Raw genomic sequence first — 23502 nt, 5'->3', positions numbered from 1 at the left:
CCACTGATTGTGCTGGCTGGCCCTTCAGTTTCTACTTGTACTGTCTGTTTCTCCAGCTTGCCTCTGCAAGCATGCACTCAAAGCTGCTCCCACTCCATAGGTTGCTTCCTGCCACTCACCTCTTTGCTCACAGTGGAATTTGGGAAATGGATGTGGCCAGTAGGAGGGGCTGCTCCAAAATGGTGCAGACTGGGTCACGCATGAGCCTATGTCACATCGGGTGGGAAACAACATTAATGAATCCACAATGTTCAGTGTCAATACTACCCCATTAGAGCAGAATATTAAATCAAAGCAATTTAAAATGAGACAACTTAATGCAAGGACTTGCTGTTTCTTATATTGATGGCCTTGAGTTAAGCTTTTTCCCTCAAGAGGGAACATTCTCTCTGTATCCACGCTATTTAAAAACTTTCAGAATTTTGAATACATCTAATAGGTTGGTCTTTTTCGCGAGAAGAGACAGAGGCTGTCAATCTTTGCCTGACATGTATTCCCCTGCATTCCTAGTATCATCCCTGTAAATCTTCTCTATACACTCTCCTGTGTCTATATCCTTTTGTAATATGGTAACCAGAACTGCATCTGTTATCACCTTAGCTGAGCTTGTCCTTGGTTAGGATCGGTAGAGACTGATGGAGGCAAGGCTGTTGGTAGTGTCTAACTTTTATTAAACATTATACTAACTATGTACAGGATAAGGCTTAGCACGAGGTTTCACATAGAACTATCTCTCTGCATGTTCTGACATGTGATCTTACATCACTGATGTAGACTGGCTATTTGCATTAACCCTTTGCAACCAACTTTTGAAGTACAGTACTGTTAAAATGTGAGAAAGATGCCAGTTAATTAGCTGACAACAGGCATCACAGTGGGATTGTGATAACCAGATAACCAGTTTTTCGGTGTTGGTTGCATGATAAATATTGGCAGGGCAGAGAATTCTGCTCTTCAAAATAATGCCATGAGACCTTTGCCCCTCACCTAAGAGGTGAGGTGGGTTTTTTTCATATCTCATCCAAAAGACAACATCTTCAACACTACAGAAATGCTTAAGAACTGCATTGATTGCTGGGGTATGCTGTTCCTAAAATTTTCTAAACTGGGTAATATTCATTTAGTCTAAGTCTTAGATAGAAAGTTGGTATTGTTGCAATGAAATCAAAGCCACTAAATTTCCCTTGTATCCTACACAGATTTTTTTCCAACAAGCCTCTTTTGCGACATCTTATTGAATGACTTCTGGAAGTGCATTTATACTACCTCAACTTTTATCTGCCCAATCACTTCAAAAACTTTGCCAAACGCAAGCGCTCTAACAAATTATGCAGTCTGTCATAGATCAACCTGTGCTCTCAAATTCTGTCTTGATTATTCTGGGTGGCTATTTTAATCCTGGTGTAATTAATGCAAAATTAATCTTTGTAGTGTAAGGAATTTGCCTGAGACCCACGAAAACTTGGGGGCAAGGGAAAAAGAGCAATAAAATGAATAAACTTTAATACGGGTGAAAACGTATCCATTTTAAACATCGCAAGTGTCAAATTGGAACAATCTCTATCTCTACCACATTTGGGATAAAAATGTTAGTTGCAAAACGTTTAGGATTTCTAAAAGTAAAATGGTGCGATGCAAATAGTTATTTTTCTTTTTAAACATTACATGCAATTTAAAACTTTTTGGAGAGGGGGAAAGCCAGCACTGCACATTGTCTTATCTTGCCAAATAATGAGACACCCTGGTAGTGTCACTCCTCCAAATTGACATATAGGATTATGATATTTAGACATTCAAAATTTTGCAGCCAGGAGAGTGCTTTTGTTGCAACTTCAAAAAAAATTAGTGTCAATCAAAAAATGTTTTGTTCTTGGTAGTGTCAAAGCTTCTTGCAAAGAGTATTCCATAACAATCTTGGCTTCTATCTTGCAGGTGATAGAGGCTTTAGAGAGGGGCATAAATGTTATGGTAAACCCATATAAAATAGTTCAGTCTCAACTGGAGTATTGTGTCCAGTTCCAGGCACCAGGTTTTTTTTAGAATGTATGTGAAGGCATTAGAGATGGTGCAGAAAGATTCATGACAATTGTTCCAGTTCAAGAACTTCAGTTATGTAAATAGATTGCAGAAGTTGGAGCTGTTGTCCTTTTTAGAAGAGAAGTTAGAGGTACTCAAAATCATGAAGGACTTGGAAAGAACAGATGGAGAGGAATTGTTTCCATTGAAGTAAGTATCAAGAACCAGAGAGCATCAATTTAAGCCAAAGAAGCAACAGTGACATGAGGAAGAACTTCTTTACGCAGCAAGTAGTTAGGATCCAGAATGCACTGCCTGAGTGTGTGGTGGCTTTCAAAAAAGACAGAGCATTATCTGAAGAGGAAACATTCGCAGGGCTACATGGAAAAGGCCAGGTAGTGGCACTAGGTGAATTGCTATTGCAGAGAGCTGGCAGAGACACGACAGGCTGTATGGCCCCCATTTGTGCTGTAACCATTCTATCCTAGCCCTGTATTGTTATGTTATTTGAAAAGAATAAGTAACTATATTATGTGTATCCAGGGTGCTATGTCACTCACTATTGCACTATAGTCCATGCACCAAACTAATGCATCATTCCCCAGCACATGGTGAGATCTGCAAAATACATTTTGCATTAGCTCCAGTATCTGTGTCAAAACAGTGTTTACTTTGAACTTCTGGAAACCAGAAGACATAATATATTTGAAAAAATGTTTAAAAGCCAGGCATTTTATCCTGGACTCTTATGACTTGGAGCCTCTTTTTTAAAGCTATATCGTGACTTATCAGCTTGGGGTTCAAATGAATCAACAGTGTACTTTTTCAATGAACACCTCATCTACCTCTTTGTTACAATGAATTGACTATTCCAAGCACTTCGGGTCAACCTCCCAAATGCTATTCTCCATAAATTTGAGGTTATCCAAATCTCTGCTTGTGTCCTAACTTGCACCAAGTTGCATTCCACTCATCACTGCACTAGCTGACCTATGTTGGCTCTTAAGCAATACCACTTTTAAAAAAAAACTTGTTTTTCAAAACCCTCTATGTCTTTCCCATCTCTGAAATCTCCTTCAGCCCCACAGCACTCGTATCTGCACTCCTCCAATTCTGGCCTCTTGAGACCATTAAGCACACCACCATCGACAGCTGTGTCTTCAGCTGTCAAGACCTAAAACTAGAATGCCTTTTCTAAACCCCTCTACCTCTTTCTTCCTCAGACTCTCCTTAAAATCTACCTCTTTGATCAAGTTTTTGGGCATCTGCCCTAGTACTTCTTGATTTGAGTTGGTGTCAAATTTTACTTGATAATGCTCCTGTGAAATCCCTTGGTATGTTGTACTACATTAAAGGTGCTATATAAATACATGTTGATAACTAATTGACAAGATTATATAACCAATTAATTCATGCATATATATCACTCTTCACTTCAAGATAATACCATGTAAAATAGTTTTATGGTTATTCCATATATTAAGCCCAGAATTATTTTTAAATAGCCTTTTATACTTATTTTCCCACATTTGAACTTCTGACTCTGAGATGTCTTTTCTTCTCCATGAATATTGTGAGAGGATACATTTCCACACTTCCTTTTTGTAACGAAAGAACAATCGTCACTCTCTTATTTGACACTTATCTATTATCAACAGTTTTGTCATGTTTTAGCACTGTCTCCTAACTTGTTTGGTATCTAACTTTCTACACCTTTCCTCAGTTGTTATTGACTCAAATCTTCTAATTGGTGTGTTTGTGATATTTCTGGACTCGTAGCCATGTTACTTGTGTATATGGTCACTTCCACTGACTCTAATATACTGTCTCCATCCAGTGCTTAGTGTTTCAATTTATAATGTGCCCTTAGCAATTTGCCTGCATATTATCTGTTGACAGGATGGTAAGAGAAGACGAGAAGGTTATTCCAGTGCGAGTAGCCCTACGTTGCCGTCCTCTTGTACAAAAAGAAATTGATGAAGGATGTCAGGTGTGCTTGACATTTACCCCAGGAGAGCCACAGGTAAAAATTTAAGCAAGGTGGTGGTTTAATATCTCACACTTAAAGAATTTTTCTGAATAGATTCGTAAGGCAAAGGGGGGCTTGAAGATACTCCCACCCTTCTGTTGCTCTTATGTGGAATATGTTGTGCCAATTATTTTGTTTTTTTCCTTCCTCAGGTACTTTTGGGAATTGATAAGTGTTTTTCATACGATTACGTCTTTGATCCCTGCGCAGAGCAAGAAGAAGTGTTCAATATTGCAGTTGATCCCCTTATTCAGGGGATATTCAAAGGTAACTATTTCCCACTGTGTTTCAAGAATAGTTTGGGAGTTGGTCAGTTCATTGCATATTAAATGTTTCTCATTACTGGTGGTTTAGTGAATAGCTCCTTTGTTGATCGTTTTATCCATCAGACGTTTAATTGCTTACTCCATACCAAAAAGCATTTCTAATAAACAATTAATTCGGTTTAGGAAGTAAATAATATTTCAGCAAAACAACAATGGCAGTTCTATTTTGAAGTTATTGTTATTTCAGCTTGTTTCTCCCACCATGGTCAATTTAAACATGTAACTGCATTTCCCCAACATCTTATGATAGAATGAAGTTGCAACACCTTATCCATTAGGCCATGTGGCCAAACAGTTTGCTCGAAGTCACCTCTTAACCAGTGGCCTTGAATACCACTTTTAAGCTAACTGCCATTTTCTTTGCCTGTCCGAGGTGCAAACCTAGCATGCAAATGAGCCTGCATCCTGCCTTCACATAGATGTATTCCATTGAGAGAAAGACTCTACGAGAATGATGAACCAGCTGTGGTTAACAGAAGTTACGGCTTGTTTCAAATTTAAAGAAAAGGCATACAATGCTGCGCAGTGCTAGGCCAGAAGGTTGGGAAAATTTTAGAAACCAGCAAAGGTTTAAAAAGGGAGAAAATAGGTTGAGAGTAAAGCAGCAAGAAATATAAAACACAGTAAGAGTGAAAAGAGTAGCTGAAGTTATTTGTCACTTAAGTGAATGAGACTATGGAATTAATAATGGTAAACAAGAAAGTGGCAGGGACTTTGAACAAATATCTTCTATCAGTCTTCATGGTAGATGCCAAAAGCATTCCAAATGAGTAGAAAATCAGTGGTGGGGAAGGAGGGAGGAACTTCCCAATAGAGAAAGCACTGGAAAAATTAATGAGGCTAAAGGCTGACAAGTTCCCCTGGATGGGTTGCATCTTGCGGTCCCAAAATAAGTGATTGAAGAGATGGCGGATGCTTTGCTTGTATTCTTCCCAAATTCCTTTCGATTCTGAAGAAGTCCTATGGATTGGAAAACCGCAGGTGTAAAATGCCCCTGCTCAAGAAAAGAGGGAGACAGAAAGCCAGAGGTTATAGGCCGGCAGGAGGAGGGCAGAAAACAGGAAACTATAGGCAGTTAATTAAACGCCTTTCATTGGGAAAATGCTAGAATCTATTATTAAGGAGGTACTTTTATGAAAGGGAAATTGTGTTTGACAGATTTATTTGCGTTCTTTGAGGATGTAGCAAGCAGGGTGGATAAAAATGAGCCAATAGATATAGATAGAATAAGATGTAGAGCTGATAAATTTCCAAAAAGCATTCGATAAAGATGCCACATAAAAAAGTTACTGCAGAAGACAAGAGATTGTGGTATCCAGGACGATAGTTTGGATAGAGAATTAGCTAACTAACAGGAAAGGGAATCTGGATAAATAGGCCATTTTTCAGGATGGCAAGCTAATCAGTGGAGTGCCACGGATTACTGTTGGGGCCTGAATGAAATCATTAAATGTATTGTCAGCAAATTTGGCTAAAATACAAAGATAGATGGGAAAGCAAGTTGAGGACAGTCTGCAAAGGGATAGAGAGGAGTTAAGTGGGCAAAAATTGGACAGATGGAGTATAATGTGGAAAAATGTGAAATTGTCCACTGGCAGGAAGAATAGAAGAGCAGAATATTATTTAAATGGAGAAAGACTGTAAAATGCTACTGTACAGGGGGATCTGCATGTCCTGATACGGAAGCGCAAAGTTAACATGCAGCTACATCAAGTAATTACGCAAATAGAATGTTGGCCTTCATTGCAGGGGGTTGGGGTATAAAAGTAAGGAAATCTTGCTACAACTGTACAGGATATTGATGAGACCACACCTAGAGTACTGCATAAGTTTTGGTCTCTTTAAAGAGGGATATACTTGGATTGGAGGTAATTCAGAGAAGGTTCACTAGGTTGATTCCTGGGATGAAAAGCTTTCTTATGACTAGTTGAACAGGTTGGGCTTATGCTATTTGGAATTTAGAAGAATGAGAGGTAATCTTATTGAAACATAGATTCTGAGGGGGTTTGACAGACTAGATGCTGTGAAGGTGTTTTCCTTCCTGGAGGAACTTAAAACTAGCATTAGAGGACACCCATTTAAGATAGATGAGGCAGAATTTCTTTTCTGAGGTCTGTGATTCTCTGCCCCACAGAGTCAGCCATTGAATTTAGAACAAAAACTGCTGGAAAAACTCAGCAGGTCTGACAACATCTGTGGAGAGAAAGACAGAGTTAACGTTTTGAGTCTGTATGACTCTTCAGAAGAGTCTGAAGAAGAGTTCTGAAGAATCATATGGACTCGAAATGTTAACTCTGTCTTTCTCTCCACAGATGCTGTCAGACCTGCTGAGTTTTTCCAATAATTTTTGTTTTTGTTTCAGATTTCCAGCATCTGCAATATTTTGCTTTTATCTTAGTATTGACTGTAGAACATTGAGAGAAACAGCTTTTTGAACTTTTGGACAGTTGAAGGTTATTGGAAACAGACAGGAAATTGGAATTGAGGCCAAGATAAAATCACCTATGATCTTATTGGTTGACAGCAGGCTAGAGCAACTGAATAGCCTATTCCTGTTCATATTTCATGTGTTCAGACTTGTCTGAACATTGAGTATTGACCAAAACATGCTTTAAGACTACACCTTTTTTAAATGTGATATCACTGACTTGCTGTCCTGTCTCCCCTACTAATTTAGGGTACAATGCTACAGTTTTGGCATATGGACAGACTGGCTCTGGAAAGACCTATTCTATGGGAGGCACCTACACATCCAGGCAAGAGGGAGATCCTGTTGTTGGAGTCATTCCAAGAGTAATAAATATGCTCTTTAGGATGATTGAAGAAAATTCAGATAATGAGTTCACGTTAAAAGTTTCCTATCTAGAGGTGAGGAAGGGGGATATTATTCTACTATTAAGAATACTCTATTTTATTTGGTGAACTATACCTTCATTGGCTTTTAGACTCACTGTTCCACTAGTTTTAAGCTGAGCTGAAACCTGGCTGCTGACCCCCAGTGTTTTATTACTTAGCTCTTTTCTGCGGCATGAAGTGACTGATTATTCCCATAGCCGTGCTTTCTCTAATTTCATTCTTGTTCGTGTATATCAGCCAATATTTCTGTGGTGATTGGTAGCTGTGATCAAACAAAAAAAGTCAACATGAAGTGCCTAAGCAACTTTAATTAAGCTCAAGTTTTCATGAATAATAGGACAGTTGGGAATGTCTTTCTGTTGAGGCAAATATATATTGGTATGGGGCACTAATTGAAAGTGGGTAAAACTTGAATGGCATGTGCTGCAGTCTAAATGGGGCAAGGAGAAGGTTGTGAAATTCCTGTTGACAAGTCATTGAAGCAGCTGTTCAACGGGATAAATTTTAAAGTTTTGCTGCAAATAGTTGAGACTCTAGTCTTGACAAATGTTTTAATTGAAGGTTATGTAACATCAGGCTCTTAAATTTAAAAACAACATATCTTTGGGGGGGAAAAAAACTTGTATTTATATAGCACCTTTTAATTGTCACAAAACATTCCAGGGTGCTTCACAAGAGCATTATAAAACAAAATATGACTCAACTGCACAGCTGCATAAGGAGAATTGGGTCAAATGCCCAAAAGCTTGGTCAAAGAGTTAGGTTTTAAGAAGCCTCCTCAAGGAGGAAAGTGATGTGGAAAGGGTATCCCAGAGCTTGGAGCCTGTGGCCACCAATGGTGAAGCAATTAAAATTGTGGGGACACAGGAAGCCCGAACTAGAGAAGTGTAGATACTTGGTATGTGGGACTGGAGGATATTAGATAGGAAGGTGTGAGGCCATGGAGAGAATTGAAAACAATGAGAATTTTAAAATTAAGTTACTTGATAGGAAGCCATTGTAGACCAGTGAGCATAAGTGATAGGGGAACAGAACTTGGTGCGAGTTGAGACGTGGGCAGCAGAGTTTTGGTTGATCTCCAGTTTAGAGGATAAAATGTAGGAGACCAGCCAAGAATACATTAGAGTAGTTGTGTCCAGAAGTAACAAAGGTGTGAATGAGCTCTGACAGGTGATATAGGGCCATGTTAGAGTTGGAAATGGACGGTGTTAGTGATGGCTTGAATGTGAGCTAAGAAGCTCCTCTTGGGATCAAATGTGACACCAAGGTTGTGAACAAACTGGCTTGATATTAGACTTAACAGAGAGAAGGATTGACTTGGCAACTATGGAATGAAATTTAGAACAGGACTTGCAGTCTTCCCAACATTTAATTGGAAATTTCTTCTCTGATACAGTATGTCTAATAATTAATAAGATAAATTAGCAACAGTGAAGGTGTCGTAAAAGGTGGTGAGGTAGATCTGGGTGTTATCAGTGTACCTGTGAAAATTGATGTTGTGTCTTTGGATGATGTCCATCAAAGAGCAGCAAGTGGATAGGAAATAGAAGATTTTTGATTTGCTTGATCACAGGGTGTAGATGTTGCTGGCTAGGGGGTACATTTATTGCCTGTCCCTGATTGCCCTTGAGAGGATGTTGATGAGCTGCCACCTTGAACTTCTGCAGTCCATGTGGTGTATGTTGGGGTGTTCCAGGGTTTTGACCAGGTGACAGTAAAGGAACAGCAATCATAATTCCAAGTTAGGATGGTGTGTGGCTTGGAGGGAACTTGCCTGCCGTGGCATTCCCATGCGTTTGCCGCCCTTGTCTTTCTATGTGCTAGAGGTTGCATGTTTGAACCATAGAACCATAGAAAGGTTGTAGTGCAGAAAGAGGCCATTCAGCCCATTATGTCTGTGCCGGCTAGAAAAAAGATTAAAAAGAAACTAGCTGCTCATTTTAACCCCACAATGCTTTTCAAGGAGCCTTGGCTTTGGAGTCAGGTGGTGAGTCACTTTCCCTAGAATTCCAACCTTTGACCTGCTCTTGTAGCCACAATATTTACATAGCTGGTTCAGTTCAGTTTCTGTTCAATGGTAATCCCCAGGATGTTGATAATGGGGGATTCAGTGATGGTAATGCCAGTGAATATCATGGGGAAATGGTTAGATTCTCCCTTTTTTTGGAGCTGATCATTGCCCACCACTTGTGTGGCGCAGATGTTACTTGCTACTTATCAGCCCAAGCCTAGATATCGTCCAGGCTTTGTTGCCTTTGGACATGGACTGCTTCAGTATCTGAGGAGTTGCGAAAGGTGCTGAGCATTGTGCAATCATCAGTGAGCACCCCCACTTCTGACCTTATGATGGCCCAAGGATAGATCTTTGGGGTGGGGGTGGGGGGGGCACCAGAGGCAATGGTGAAAAAGCAGAAATAGCAACCATTGCAATTGATTCTCTGGCTATCTTAAGGTAGATAAGAATGGAATCACATGAGAGCTGTCCCACCCAGCTGGGTGACAGTGGAGAGCTGTTGGAGGAGGCTGGTGTTTCATAGGCTGCAGATCGGTGAAGAAGTTCAAGAAGGGGAAGTTTATCTTTGTCACAGTCATGTAGGATGTCATTTGTGACTTTGTAAAAGCTGTTTTGGTACTATGGCAGGAGTGGAAACCTGATTGGAGGGATTCAAAGAGTTCTGGGAAATGGATGCAGATTTGGAAGGTAGCAATATGTTCAAGGACTTTGAAAAGGGAGGTTAGAGGTGGAGTGGTAGTTTGCAAGGACACTAAGATCATGGGTTTTTCTTTGAGAGGGGTGATGGCAGATTTAAAGGAGAGGGGGACAGCAGAAAGAGAACGGTTTATAATATTAGCTAATGGGTGCCAGGAGGGGAATTTGGGTGGTGTAGATGTATTTGATTCATTTTATACCTTAAAAAAGGGGGTGAGGCCATAATGTTGAAGGATTGCCATCTTGACAACCCTTTTATAGTATTCAGTGAGTCAAAAAAAAAGTAGGCTTAAAAAGTAGCAAGGTCAGATATCATAAATGCAAGTTGCAATTGCACCTAGTATATAACACAAAAACTTCCAAGATACAATGTAAAACAATTAGTCAAAGGAGGAGAGATTAGCAAGGGTGACCAAGCACTTGGCGAAAGATGTGTTTTGCAAAAGAGTTAAAGAATGAGGGGCTAACTGGTGTAGGGAATGCTTTTCAAATGTGGGGGCTTAGAACACTGAAGACATGGCCCTGGCAAAGGGAGGGAGGAATGTTGTTGGGGATGGAGAGTTCACCAGTAGTGTAGATTTTGAGGAAGTTGAGGACGGAGGGAGAGAAGCTACTAAAGCATTTAAACACAAAGCTAAAGGGTGAGGAGATGGGGACAGGCTCATGAGCAAGGTGATGGTCATAAATGACTTCATGCAGCTTAATTCTAGAGGAACTGAAGTTTATGGAACGTGGTAGATTGGAGGTGATGAGCTTTGAGAGTTTCTGATGAAATTGGCCCGAAGTGGAAATGGACATGCATAAGGCTATAGAGATGAAGCTGGCATTCTTTGGAGAGGTTATGGTTAGAAACTCGGCTTACTTTAAATAGGGTGCTGAAGTTGCAAACAGCTTGGTTTAGCTAAGGCAGTGGCTGGAGATGGAAATTGAATCGATGAGGAGGGTATAGTGTTTGAGAGACTGAAGGTGGCTTTGCTCTCAGCATAGAGGCAATGGAGAAATTAAGTGATGAATATGTTAAACTGGATGTCATCAGCTTACATGTGGAAGCTGACTTCCATGAGGTAAGGAGAAGGAAAGCAAAGGGATATGCGGTGTATTCCATAAATCAGTTATTTTTGGTTCCCTGGGAAAATGAGTTTAGAAGTTAAGCAGAAATTGGAGACGGTACTTTAGAAATACTTCACTGCAATGTTGACAAAATAGAAGGATATTGAGGAGGAGGCAAACTCTTAAGCTGATTAAAAGCAAACTAAAAGATAAACAATGGGAATATATTGGTGAAGTTAGATGAGGAGGATGGAGTGCTAGAACATAATGGGATCCATCCAATAATACTGAATGAAATGGGGCAAAAATGGCAAATAAAGGTCCTGGAAATTAAATTTCAAGGTTCCTTTGATTGGATCAGGACTGGAGAATGTAATGCCCATTTTTCAAAAGGTAAAACAACTAACTTAAGTAATTATGTCTACAGTAGGGAAACTTACTAAGAATCTCGGTGAGGAGAAAAATCAAAGCAGTTACAGATTCCACAATGGAAGATTGCTTGACGAGCCTTTTTTTTGTTGAGATTGGGTGCAGGATAGTGGGTGGAATGCAATGTATGTGGTGCAGATGAAGTTTCAGAAGGATTCAGTATGAAACTATTGAGTAGGAGTAAAAGGGTATAGAATTAAAGATGGCCAACTGAATTTAAAAACTCATTGGAAAGGAGGACATGGTATGAGTTAAGGACAATTCTCAGCATGGATACAGGGTTTTGATCTGGAAACACTTGTTCACTGGTATGGTTTTGTAGGGCCAAGAGCAGCAATATTGACTAAACAGATGGTATCTATATCTTGTTGACAAAGAAGCCCATTTGTTCCTTTATATTTGCTGGAGGTGTGGACGTTAGTATGGGGTTGGCAGTGAGGGAGAGAAGGAAGCAGCACAGAGTTATCTTTACTATCCAGAATGGAAAATAGCAGTTGTAAAAATTTGATTATTGCTCTAGAAGTGACTGCTGAAGGGAATAGGGAGTAAGAATATATGGTGAATGAGGAATAAATAGAATTGGCCAGATATGGCTTTCAGTGATCAAGATCATAGGAGTGGTGAAGACCAAAGGATGGCCATTAAATGTGGGTATGATATAATAGAAGTTTATGGAAGCCAAGTGGCTGGTGAATTCAGAGAGGGTAATCCAGGTTGAGATTTAAATCACCTGACAGGAATTGCTCAGTGCAGAGGCAAAGGGAGCGAAGAAGGGAAGGTGTCTCAAAGCTGTGTTACGAATAAGCACTAAAAAAACCTAAAATTTCAGTAAAAATAATTTTGTGTATTTTATTAAAGAAACCAGTCAGATGGCTATTTAGTTGAGTTAAAGTTGTAAATAACTGAGCCATAACAACCGGAAATGCCCCATATTTGATTTCTGGGCTGTGCTAAGATAGTTGATCTTTATCAGGGCAGTTGGTGGATGTGCCACAAATTTCCTGAACACTCTGAGTGGGGGACATTGTTGTCCTTCTGATTGCTATCCAGTGACCACCCCATCACCGCCATGCTGGTAAGTTGGAGTATATGCTGGGGAGGCTAAGATTGGTTCTTCTCTGAAGTCACCATGTTGAAAAGGCTGGGTTATTGCGTGAAGAGTAACCATTTGGACAATGTAGCAGCAGGTACCAACCATCTAGAAAGACAGACCAAAAAAGGGGGCAGATTTTATTTTGGGTGGGGGTTGGTGTTTATAGAATGGGTTGGGAGTGAAAGCAAGACATCTTTAATATGGAATTGAAACCTGAGAATTGACATTTTGTTTTTAATTGACACAGCATTGGCTATACAAGTTACTTCCTGAAACCTTGTTAGTAATGGAGTTCATTCTTGACAAGTTTTTAAAATTTAAAATGGTGAACTTTTGAAATCCTTGAGCTCTGTTTTGTGAAACCACCCCTGATGTGTGAAACTTACCAATGTATTTCAATTATATCTTTCCTCACTCTTGATAGATCTACAATGAGGAGATTTTGGATCTATTGCATCCATCTCGGGAGAAATCCCAGATTCACATTAGAGAAGATCCCAAAGAAGGAATAAAGGTATGTAATAGTGTCCCTGTCTAGCCTACAATAGTAGAATGCAGTTACCCTTTCGTAGGAGCATTCATTGTCAAGGTGCACTTTTTTTTAAAAAAAAATCTATTTTCATATTTCAAATCATTTGAAATGATCTATTACATTTCCTTGATTTGACTGTGTATCCACTCATGCTGATCTGAGGACAGCAGTATGTGATGGATAAGTGCTTCCATTCTATTTCACTGAGAAGGCACCTAATTTCTTCATGACTTCCAATAGAGATCTGGTAACCTGCATTTGAGGGGCGATGGGTGTAAACTTGTATCCTGATCTTCTCCAGTAAGCTAGATTAATATTTTTGCCATGCTGTTTTCTTGGTTCTCAAACAGTATGTCTTCATAAATTCTTATTTGCAAATCCTGTTCTATAAATCTCTTAGATTGTAGGTCTAATTGAAACAGAAGTATTAACTGCGATGGATATGGTGAATTGCCTGGAACAAGGAAATTCTACAAGGACAGTTGCTGCAACAGCTATGAACTCCCAGTCATCCCGATCGCATGCCATCTTCACAGTGACTGTTGAGCAGAGAAAGAAAAGTGACAAGTAAATAGCTTGTGCTTCAGCTTTTGTTTTCTTTTGGCAAGTGATAGCTCTAAGTGATTGTGATCTTTTTCATGCTCTAACGCATTATGTTGTGTATTTTAAAATCAGTTGCATGGCATTCGAACCCTGTTTTTTTTTTCAATCTTCAGTTCAGGAAAAAACAGTTTTGAATATGGGTATTATGCCTTTGTGAAATTCTCAATGTACCTATTAAACAGGAAGAATGGATGTGTTTAATGCTTTCTTTTCCTTCCTGATTGGGACCATTCCTGATAACCATTCTCCCCCTGCCTTCTCTTCAGAAACAGTTATTTCCGTTCTAAACTGCACCTGGTGGATCTGGCAGGATCAGAGCGCCAAAAGAAAACAAAAGCAGAAGGTGACCGTCTAAAGGAAGGTAATCTTATCCTCTGCAAGAAGTTAGCCTTGGAATACTTTTTTAAAAAGGGACAAAGTCTGGAGGGGTATCTTGAATTTGGCGGGGGGTGGTGGTGGAAGAAAACTCCCCACTTGGTCAGATTTTTAAAAAATGGAATTATTTGAAAAGGTCAGACCTTTTAATCAGAACAGAGACCTCTGGATTTGGTGCCCTTATTGCAGTTGGCAAGTTGCAAATAATGGCAAAGCATCTGGATGGACTCCTGGCGGAACTAGGAGAGAATGGCCTGAAAATAAGAGCTATTGTACGCTGGAAGTTGTGCTTGCTCTTTACTTTGTATTTGAGTTGTTAGTAACTGCGCAAGAGAAACAAAGTCTTTCATTAGAATAAATGACCACTAAAGGATACTGCTAATATGATTTCTTGAACAAAAGTATTTTGGTGACTTTTATCAGCTGCAGCTGCTTGTTTTTAAACTTCATTTGCAACAGTATAATCAATTTGAAGTGCTTTGGAGAGGGGGTCATGAGGGAAAGGTGGAGAAGTAAGAACAATATCTACCTTTCTTACCTTAACTGTCCAATAAGATTAGTAACTTGTCATGAAGCATTGAGACCAGTCTTCTATGCTGCCATAGCTAACTTTGTGACTGAGCAGCTTATAATTAAACTGCTCGGAATGAAACTCTTGGCAATTTGTTTGACTTTTCCCCGAGAGATTGCTGTGTTTTAGAAAGTGCTCAAACTGCAGTAGTTGAAGTAGACAAATCATGGCAGGTTTGCTTGAGTTGATTGTGGAGGAAAAGGCACACTTTTCCTCTTCCTAGCCCACAGACAGTGCTGGATTCACTACCCGCTAAATCTGGCAGCTCCTGACCACTATATTAGATGCTGGGTTACCAGCATCCCAGAAAACCTATGCTGGCAGTATTAATGTCAAATTGCTGACAAAATCTGCATCATGGCCTCACTTAAATATTATAACCACAGCGTATGAGAGCATGGGCCTTGCACTAAACATCCGTAAGACAAAGGTCCTCTACCAACCTGCACCCCCCCGTGCCCCAACCCCTAATATCAAAATCCAAGATGAGGCCTTGGACAATGTGGACAACTTTCCATACCTTGGAAGCCTGCTGTCAAAAGGGCAGACCTTGGCCAACAAAGTTCAACACCGCCTTCAGTGTGCCAGCGCAACCTTCGGCAGCCTGAGGAAGAGAGTGTTTGAAGACCAGGACCTCAAACCCGGCATCAAGCTCATGGTCTACAGAACAGTAGTGATACTCGCCCTCCTATATGGCTCAGACGCGGATTATGTACATCAAGCACCTCAAAACTCTGGAGAAGTACCACCAGCGCTGCCTCTGCAAGATCCTGTAAATCCATTGGCAGGATAGGCATACCAACGTCTGTGTTCTTGCTTAGGCCAATATTCCCAGCATCAAAGCATTGACCACGCTCGATCAGCTCCGCTGGGCAGGCCACATCAACCGCATGCCTGATATGAGACTCCCAAAATAAGCACTCTACTTAGAGATAAAAGCAAAAAAACTGCGGATGCTGGAAATCCAAAATAAAAATACCTGGAAAAACTCAGCAGGTCTGGCAGCATCTGCGGAGAGGAACACAGTTAACGTTTCGAGTCTGTATGACTCTTCAACAGAACTAAGGAAAAATAGAAGAGAGGTGAAATATAAGCTGGTTAAGGGGAGGTGGGACAAGTAGAGCTGGATAGAGGGCCAGTGATAGGTGGAAATAGCCAAAAGATGTCATAGACAAAAGGACAAAGAGTTGTTGAAGGTGGTGATATTATCTAAGGAATGTGCTAATTAAGGGTAGAAAGCAAGACAAGCAAGGTACAGATAGCCCTAGTGGGGGTGGGGTGAAGGAATCGAAATAGGCTAAAAGATAGAGATAAAACAATGGATGGAAATAGGTGGGAAAAGGAAAATCTATACAAATTATTGGAAAAAAGTGGATGGGGGGGGTCGGAAAGGGGGTGGGGATGGAGGAGAGAGTTCATGATCTAAAATTGTTGAACTCAATATTCAGTCCGGAAGGCTGTAGTTGGAAGATGAGGTGCTGTTCCTCCAGTTTGCGTTGAGCTTCACTGGAGCAATGCAGCAGGCCAAGGACGGACATGTGGGCATGGGAGCAGGGTGGAGTGTTGAAATGGCAAGCGACAGGGAGGTCTGGGTCATGCTTGCGGACAGACCGAAGGTGTTCTGCAAAGCGTGGGGTGATAAGTGAGGACAAGGGGGACCCTATCGTGTTTCTGGGAGGGAGAGGAAGGTCTGAGGGCAGATGCGCGGGAGATGGGCCGGACACAGTTGAGGGCCCTGTCAACCACTGTGGGTGGAAAACCTCAGTTAAGGAAGAAAGACATGTCAGAGGAACTGTTTTTGAAAGTGGCATCATCAGAACAGATGCAACGGAGGCGAAGGAACTGAGAGAATGGGATGGAGTCCCTACAGGAGGCGGGGTGTGAGGAGCTGTAGTCGAGGTAGCTGTGGGAGTTGGTAGGCTTGTAATGGATATTGGTGGACAAGTCTATCACCAGAAATTGAGACAGAGAGGTCAAGGAAGGGAAAGGAAGTGTCAGAGATGGACTGTGTGAAAATGATGGAGGGGTGGAAATTGGAAGCAAAATTAATAAAAAATTTTCCAGGTCCAGATGAGAGCATGAAGCAGCACCGAAGCAATCATCGATGTACCGGAAAAAGAGTTGTGGGAGGGGGCCAGAGTAGGACTGGAACAAGGAATGTTCCACATACCCCATAAAGAGACAGGCGTAACTGGGGCCCATGCAGGTTCCCATAGCCACACCTTTTATTTGGAGGAAGTGAGAGGAGTTTAAGGAGAAATTGTTCAGTGTGAGAACAAGTTCAGCCAGACAGAGGAGAGTAGTGGTGGATGGGGATTGTTCGGGCCTCTGTCCGAGGAAGAAGCGGAGAGCCATCAGACCATCCCGGTAGAGGATGGAGGTGTAGAGGAACTGGACGTCCATGGTGAAGAGGAGGCGGTTGGGGCAAGGAACTGGATATTGTTATGATGAAGGGTGTCAGAGGAATCACGGATGTAGGTGGGAAGGGACTGGACAAGGGGAGAGAGAATGGAGTCAAGATAGCAAGAAATGAGTTCCGTGGGGCAGGAATAGGCTGACACGATCGGTCTGCCAGGACAGTCCTGTTTGTGGATTTTGGGTAGGCGGTAGAAGCGGGCCGTCCGAGGTTGGGAGACAATCAGGTTGGAAGCTCTACTTGGAACTCTACTTGGAGCTTCGACACGGTAAGCGAGCCCCAGCAGGGCAAAGGAAATGCTTCAAGGACACCCTCAAAGCCTCCTTGGGAAAAGTGCAACATCCCCACCGACGCCTGGGAATCCCTGGCCCAAGACCGCTCAGAGTTGAGGGAAAACATCCGGGAAGGAGTTGAACACCTCAAATCTCATCGCCGTGGTCTAGCTGAAGCCAAGCGTCGACAGTGAAAGGAGCGCATAGCAACCCAGGCACCCGTTCCCCCTACCACTCTCTGCCCACCTGTGACAGAGACTGTAGGTCACATGTTGGACTCTTCAGTCACCTAAAAACTCCATATGACTTCTTCAGCCCTCTTCAGTTTTTCCAATCTCCCTCTTAATTTATTTTTTTTTTATTATTTCCATGAAAATTAGAAGTCTCCTATTTACTTTTGAGTATTCATTTAATCATTTTAAACAGCTTTGTCAAATTTGGCGCACACATCCCCCACCTCTCAACCCTCAGTTTGAGTGTGCATCTTTCTCATAACTGACCAATATCTTTTGTATGATTCTAGGATTTCCTACGCTCGGATTTCAGGGCTATCATAGTCTTTTCTTTTGGTCAACTGTTATCCAGCAAGGACCTCATACTTTATCTTGATTCTGCAAAGATTTAAATGGCATAAAGTGCTCACGGTTTCATTTCTCCTTTTTTCATTATTTTACTAACTGTTCCCTGCCAAATAGTAATAGAATTATATCTAGCAGTTCCTAAAAGATCTCTTAACCATTTATGCTTCCATTTATCATAATCTAAAGAACAACTGTTATTTCTTTACATTTCCTATTGCCTGCTTGCAAATCATTGTGTTCCTTTTCTGCTGCTAAAACCTCACACTTAATGTACCTCACTTCCCACTCTATCTTCCTTTTCATTCTAGTATGAACTTCAATTTATAAACACTTTTTATGTATGGTAAATATCCCGAAGCATTTGCTTTTACATTTGAAGCGTTGTCACTGTTATATGGGCAAACAGGTCAACCAGTTTATGCTCAGTAAGGCCCCACAAGCAGCAATGAGGGACACAAGGTTAACCATTTCTCCAAAAATAAATGTTTCCAGAGATACTGAAGAACCCCATGATGTTTTACGTTTATTCAATCAAATTCAGTTGAATGTTGTAGTCAAAAGACAGCATTTGACAAATACTCTTGCAGAACTGCACTGTGTCAGCCCGGATATGAGCATAATCCTGGACTGGGGCTTGACACCATGACCCATCAACTCAGACCAGGGTGCTACAAACAATAGCATAAACAGTGCCAAACTCATTTTCACATTGTGCCACAGGTTTCATAGATGCTCTTCACATCTTGTGGCCCTTTTCTTCCCTTTGGGCTAAGGGATATCAAGGCAGTGTTACAGAGGAAAATCTCTAACCCAAGCATGTTCTGGGAATAAGAGGTGCCGGTTAATCAAGTATACCAGTCAACTGAGATGTGAGTTGACTTCCATGTTTTCATCCAATGAGAGCTCCAGCTTGATCACTCTGGTATTGAGGTATCAAGAGGTGCAGGAGTGCGCGTCAATCAAGTGAGTAGCAGTGAGGGGAGATGCTGCTGCTACAAAGCAGTGGGAGGCTGAGACTGGAGCCTATTACTGGTGAGTTAGACATTTCGAATTAAAAGAAGACTGAATTCCAGATTAGTGTGTCTGATAACAGAAATTTTACTGAATAAGGAGTTCAGGTTCAAACTTGACAAAGGAATCGACAGCAAGATTAGTCAACTTGTAATAAGTTGAAAAGATTTAAGTACAAAACTAGACTAATTTACAGGCTCAGTCAACCTTTGCTTCCTGCTTTTTAACTGTGGACAGTAGAGCACATTACGACTTATCTTGTGGTCTTCTCTTGTAGTTTTTGTCTTGCACATCGCTGTGAGGCTGTCCTTTTGTGATGGTCTCCTCCACTGTTATGAGGGTTTTTGGCTCGCCCCTCTTATACAGTTTCCAGTACCTGGGTCAGGTTGGTGTGGTGGGATTTGTACTTGATGGAATTAATTTGACCTTTAAGTCCGCATGAGCAATTCTGGATAAATGCAGTTTTCAGTCAAAAAGTTCATTCAGAGCTTAAAATCCAACATTTAAAATCAAAATATTTAATGATTTTCCCAGTTACATTCAACTGAATCTGTCAAAATCTGAGGAGGGTTCTTGAGCTAGACATCACATTGTATTTTGGGTCACTTTCTATATCAATTTCTAAATTATCCTGATGGATTTTTCTGTTACAAAATCTGGCATCCTTTCCTTATGATGTACTTTTTCATGTTGTTCATTTGCACGTCTCAGTGCGACTAGCACTGAGTGTGACCTCAATGGAGTGCTGAGAGTTTGGATGAGGGAATCTTAAATCTCTTTCTTAAAAATCTAATTGTTTAAATTATATTTAAATTATAATACAAACACGTGTAGTTAAATAAGAACAAAAACAGAATTACCTGGAAAAACTCAGCAGGTCTGGCAGCATCGGCGGAGAAGAAATCAGTTAACGTTTCGAGCCTTCATGGCCCTTCGGCAGAACTGAAGCATAGTTAGGAGAAGGGAGAAATATAAACTGGTTTAAGGTTGGCGGGGGGGGGGGAGGGCGGAGAGAAGTTGAGGGTGTGGTGATTGTGGAGATAAGCAGTGATAGGAGCAGATAATCAAAAGATGTCACAGACAAAAGGATCAAAGAGGTGTTGAAGGTGGTGATATTTGTCTAAGAAAAGTGCTAATTAAGAATGGAAGACAGTTAAATAAGTCTCATCCAGGGGCCTAAGCATGGAGATGGAAGCTATCCAGTGGCAGCAGATGTAGATAGTTAATTAAGGGAACTAGTTTGAACTGGTTTTTCTGTACCTGGGCTCAGCTAGTGCCTTTAGCTTCAGAACATTTAAATCCTTACATCTGTGTGACTAGCACTGGAGTGCGACCTCAACAGAGTGCTGAGAGTTTGAGCCAAGGGAGTTTGGTGAGGGAGGGGAGTGAGGTACTCCTTTGCTTTTTTTTTAACTTTTTCATCTTGTGGGAATTGGTTTTTCCATTACAGGGGAAGAAGTTTGGTGAGTATCTGGTGAGTGGTTAAGGCCTACCCCTAAGGTATAAAACAGTACAGGAATTTGTGGTAAGATTAAGAAAATTCATGAAAGAAAATAAATAATTGAATAAAATAATTTAATTAAAATACGAGGTGGCAGGACAAGTTATGTGTGGTGGCTGCAGTATGTGGGTTACCAGTGTGATCCAGGGCAAACATTTCCACAGTAAGCGTTTGTGGCTTGAAGAGCTTCAGCTCAGAGTCATTGAGCTGCGGACACTGTGATACATCAGGAAGGGGGAAAGTTAACTGGACGCTTTCAGGTAACAGGAGGGTGTGACTGCAACTGAGGCAAGTAAGCAGATCCAGAGGGTAGGAGAGTCAGCCTCTGTAATTGTCCAGCTGGTTTGAGGTTCTTTCAACTTGTTTGGATGAGAGTGGGGCCTGCAGGGTAGATGAGCTGACTGACCATGGCACTGTGGTACAGGAAACCATTCAAGTGGGGTGAAGCATAAAAGGAATAATGTGGTAGTAGGGGACAGTATAGTGACACTGTTCTCTGTAGCAGGGAGCAAGAGTCTAGACTGCTGTGTTGCCTGTCCGGTGCCAGGGTTTGGGACATTTTGCTCAGGTCTGGAGAAGAACTTGCAGTGGGAGGGGGAAGATCCAGTTGTTGTGGCCTATGTAGGTACCAACAATATGGGCAGGGCAAGGAAAGACGTTCTGCATAGTACGTATGAGGAGCTAGGCACCAAATTAAGCAGAACCTCAAAAGGTGGTATCTCTGGATTATTACCTGAGCCACATGCAGATTGCTGTAGTGCAAATAAGATTAATGAATGTGTGGCTCAAAAGATTGATGTGGGAGAAGTGGGTTCCAGTTCATGGGGCCATGGCAGCAGTACTGGGAAAAGTGGGGGCTAACTGTTGGGGCGGTCGACACCTGAACCGCACTGGGACCAATGTTCTAGCAAGCCACATAACTAAGGAAATAGAAAGGGTTTAAAACTAAATAGTGGGGGTAAGGGATCAAATTTAGGAAGATGTGGTAAGCCACAGAGTAGAGACAAGGTAAGAGAGAAAAGTACTAATATGGGAAATGATAAACAGACCATGATGGAAAGGGACAGAGTACAAATCTAAGAGTAACTCAACAGATAAGGCTAGATCGGTGATGGGCAACCGAGGCTAGTGAGTGGGCCCCATGAGTGGCCCCCCTTCATCTCAGTGGGCTGCAAGGTTGAAATCGGGCATGTGAACTAACCATGACTCCATGAATAAGAATTTGCGGGCTGTGCCAATTGAACCGTAACAGTGCTTCGATTGGATGCAGAGGGAGCACACGGCTCTTGTCAATGTTGTGTGCAGTTAGCATGTACCTCACTTTATGTGCCCTTGCTTTGCATGCATGTCATTTTAGTAATACCAGTAGGAGAAAACTACATGGATGGAAACCAGTGGAATCTGGCAACCCTGCGAGTGGGCAACAGTCAACAAATTGTCTTGCGGGCTGAACTTGGAACCCTGGCGGGCCACAGGTTGGGCTAGATGTTGCAAAATAAAGGACAAAGCTAAAGGTTCTATCTGAATGTGCATAGCATTCAAAACAAAACAAATGAACTAATCGTGTAAATAGAAATAAATAAATATGATCTGATCGCCACTACAGAGATATGGCTGCAGGATGACAGATTGGGACCTTAATATTGAAAGGTACGTGACGTTTAGGAAGGACAGGAAGTTAGGAAAAAGTGGAGGGGTGGCTCTGTTAATGTTAGCACATTAGAGAGGGATGACCCAAGTTCAGGAAACCAGGATGTCACTGGACTAGCACTCCAGAGACCCTGGGTAATGCTCTGGGGACCTGGGTTCAAATCCTGCCACGGCAGATGCAATTTGAATTCAATAAAAACCTGTAATTAAAAGTTTAGTGTGACCATGAAACTATCGTCGATTGTTGTAAAAACCCATCTGGATCACAAATATCCTTTAGGGAAGGAAATCTGTTGTCCTTACCTGGTCTGGCCTACATGTGACTCCAGACCCACAGCAATGCGGTTGACTCTTAAGTGCCCTCTGAAATGGCCTAGTAAGCCACTCAGTTGTATCAAACCGCTACAAAGTCACAAAAAAAGAATGAAACCGAACGGACCACCCAGCATCGACCTAGGCGCTGGAAACAATGACAATCTCAGCACTGCAAAGCCCTCCTTAGTAACATCTGGGGCTAGTGCCAAAATTGGGAGAGCTGTCTCAGACTAGCCAAGCAACAGCCTGACATAGTCATCCTCATGGAATCATATCTTACAGATAGTGTCCCAGAAACCACCATCCCTAGGTATGTCCTGTCCAACCAGCAGGACAGACTCAGCAAAGGTTGCAGCACAGTGGTATACAGTCGGGAGGGAGTTGCCCTGGGAGTCCTCAACATAGACTCTGGACCCCATGAAGTCTCATGGCATAAGGTCAAACATGGGCAAGGAAACCTCCTGCTGATTACCACGTACTGCCCTCCCTCAGCTGATGAATCTGTGCTCCTCCATGTCGCACACCACTTGGAAGAGCTACTGAGGACAGCAAGGGTGCAGAATTTATTCTGGGTGGGGGACTTCAATGTCCATCCCCAAGAGTGGCTCGGTAGCACCACTGTTGGCCAAATCCTAAATACCATAGCTACTAGACTGGGTCTGCGGCAGGTGGTGAGGGAAAAACATACTTGACCTCATCCTCACCAACCTGCCTGCTGCAGATGCATCTGTCCGTGAGTATTGGTAGGAGTGACCACCGCACCGTTGTAGTAGAAACGAAGTCCTGCCTTCACATTGAGGATACCCTCCATTGTGTTGTGTGGCACTACTACCGTGATAAATGGGATAGATTTTGAACAGACCTAACAACTCTAGACTGGGCATCCATGAGGCACTGTGGGCCAGCAGCAGCAGAATTGTACTCTAATACAATCTGTAACCTCATGGCCTTGCATATCCCCCACCCTACCATTACCATCAAGCCAGGAGATCAGCCCTGGTCCAATGAAGAGTGCAGGAGGGCATGTCAGGAGCAGCACCAGGCACACCTAAAAATGAGGTGTCAACCTGTGAAGCTATAAGACAGGACTACTTGCATACCAAACAGCATAAGCAGCAAGTGATGGAGCTAAATGGTCCCACAACCAATGGATGAGATCTAAGTTC

General features: G+C 41.8%; 1 protein-coding gene across 3 annotated transcripts in view; it reads left to right on the top strand.

Moving 5' to 3' along the window:
* Positions 1 to 23502, top strand: part of kif4 (kinesin family member 4) — a 104306-nt gene that overhangs the window by 2312 nt on the left and 78492 nt on the right. For all 3 annotated transcript variants that reach the window (XM_078546969.1, XM_078546970.1, XM_078546968.1), the window contains exons 2-7: positions 3916 to 4039; positions 4198 to 4312; positions 7049 to 7239; positions 12934 to 13023; positions 13442 to 13608; positions 13911 to 14005. In XM_078546969.1, coding sequence (XP_078403095.1) covers positions 3917 to 4039; positions 4198 to 4312; positions 7049 to 7239; positions 12934 to 13023; positions 13442 to 13608; positions 13911 to 14005 — 781 coding nt within the window. In that variant the 5' untranslated portion in view covers position 3916. The remainder of the gene's footprint in view (positions 1 to 3915; positions 4040 to 4197; positions 4313 to 7048; positions 7240 to 12933; positions 13024 to 13441; positions 13609 to 13910; positions 14006 to 23502) is intronic.

This window comes from Cetorhinus maximus, chromosome 8, assembly GCF_964194155.1.
Source record: "Cetorhinus maximus chromosome 8, sCetMax3.hap1.1, whole genome shotgun sequence".
In the NCBI taxonomy this organism is placed as follows: domain Eukaryota; kingdom Metazoa; phylum Chordata; class Chondrichthyes; order Lamniformes; family Cetorhinidae; genus Cetorhinus; species Cetorhinus maximus.
This window is presented reverse-complemented; position numbering and strand designations above follow the sequence as displayed.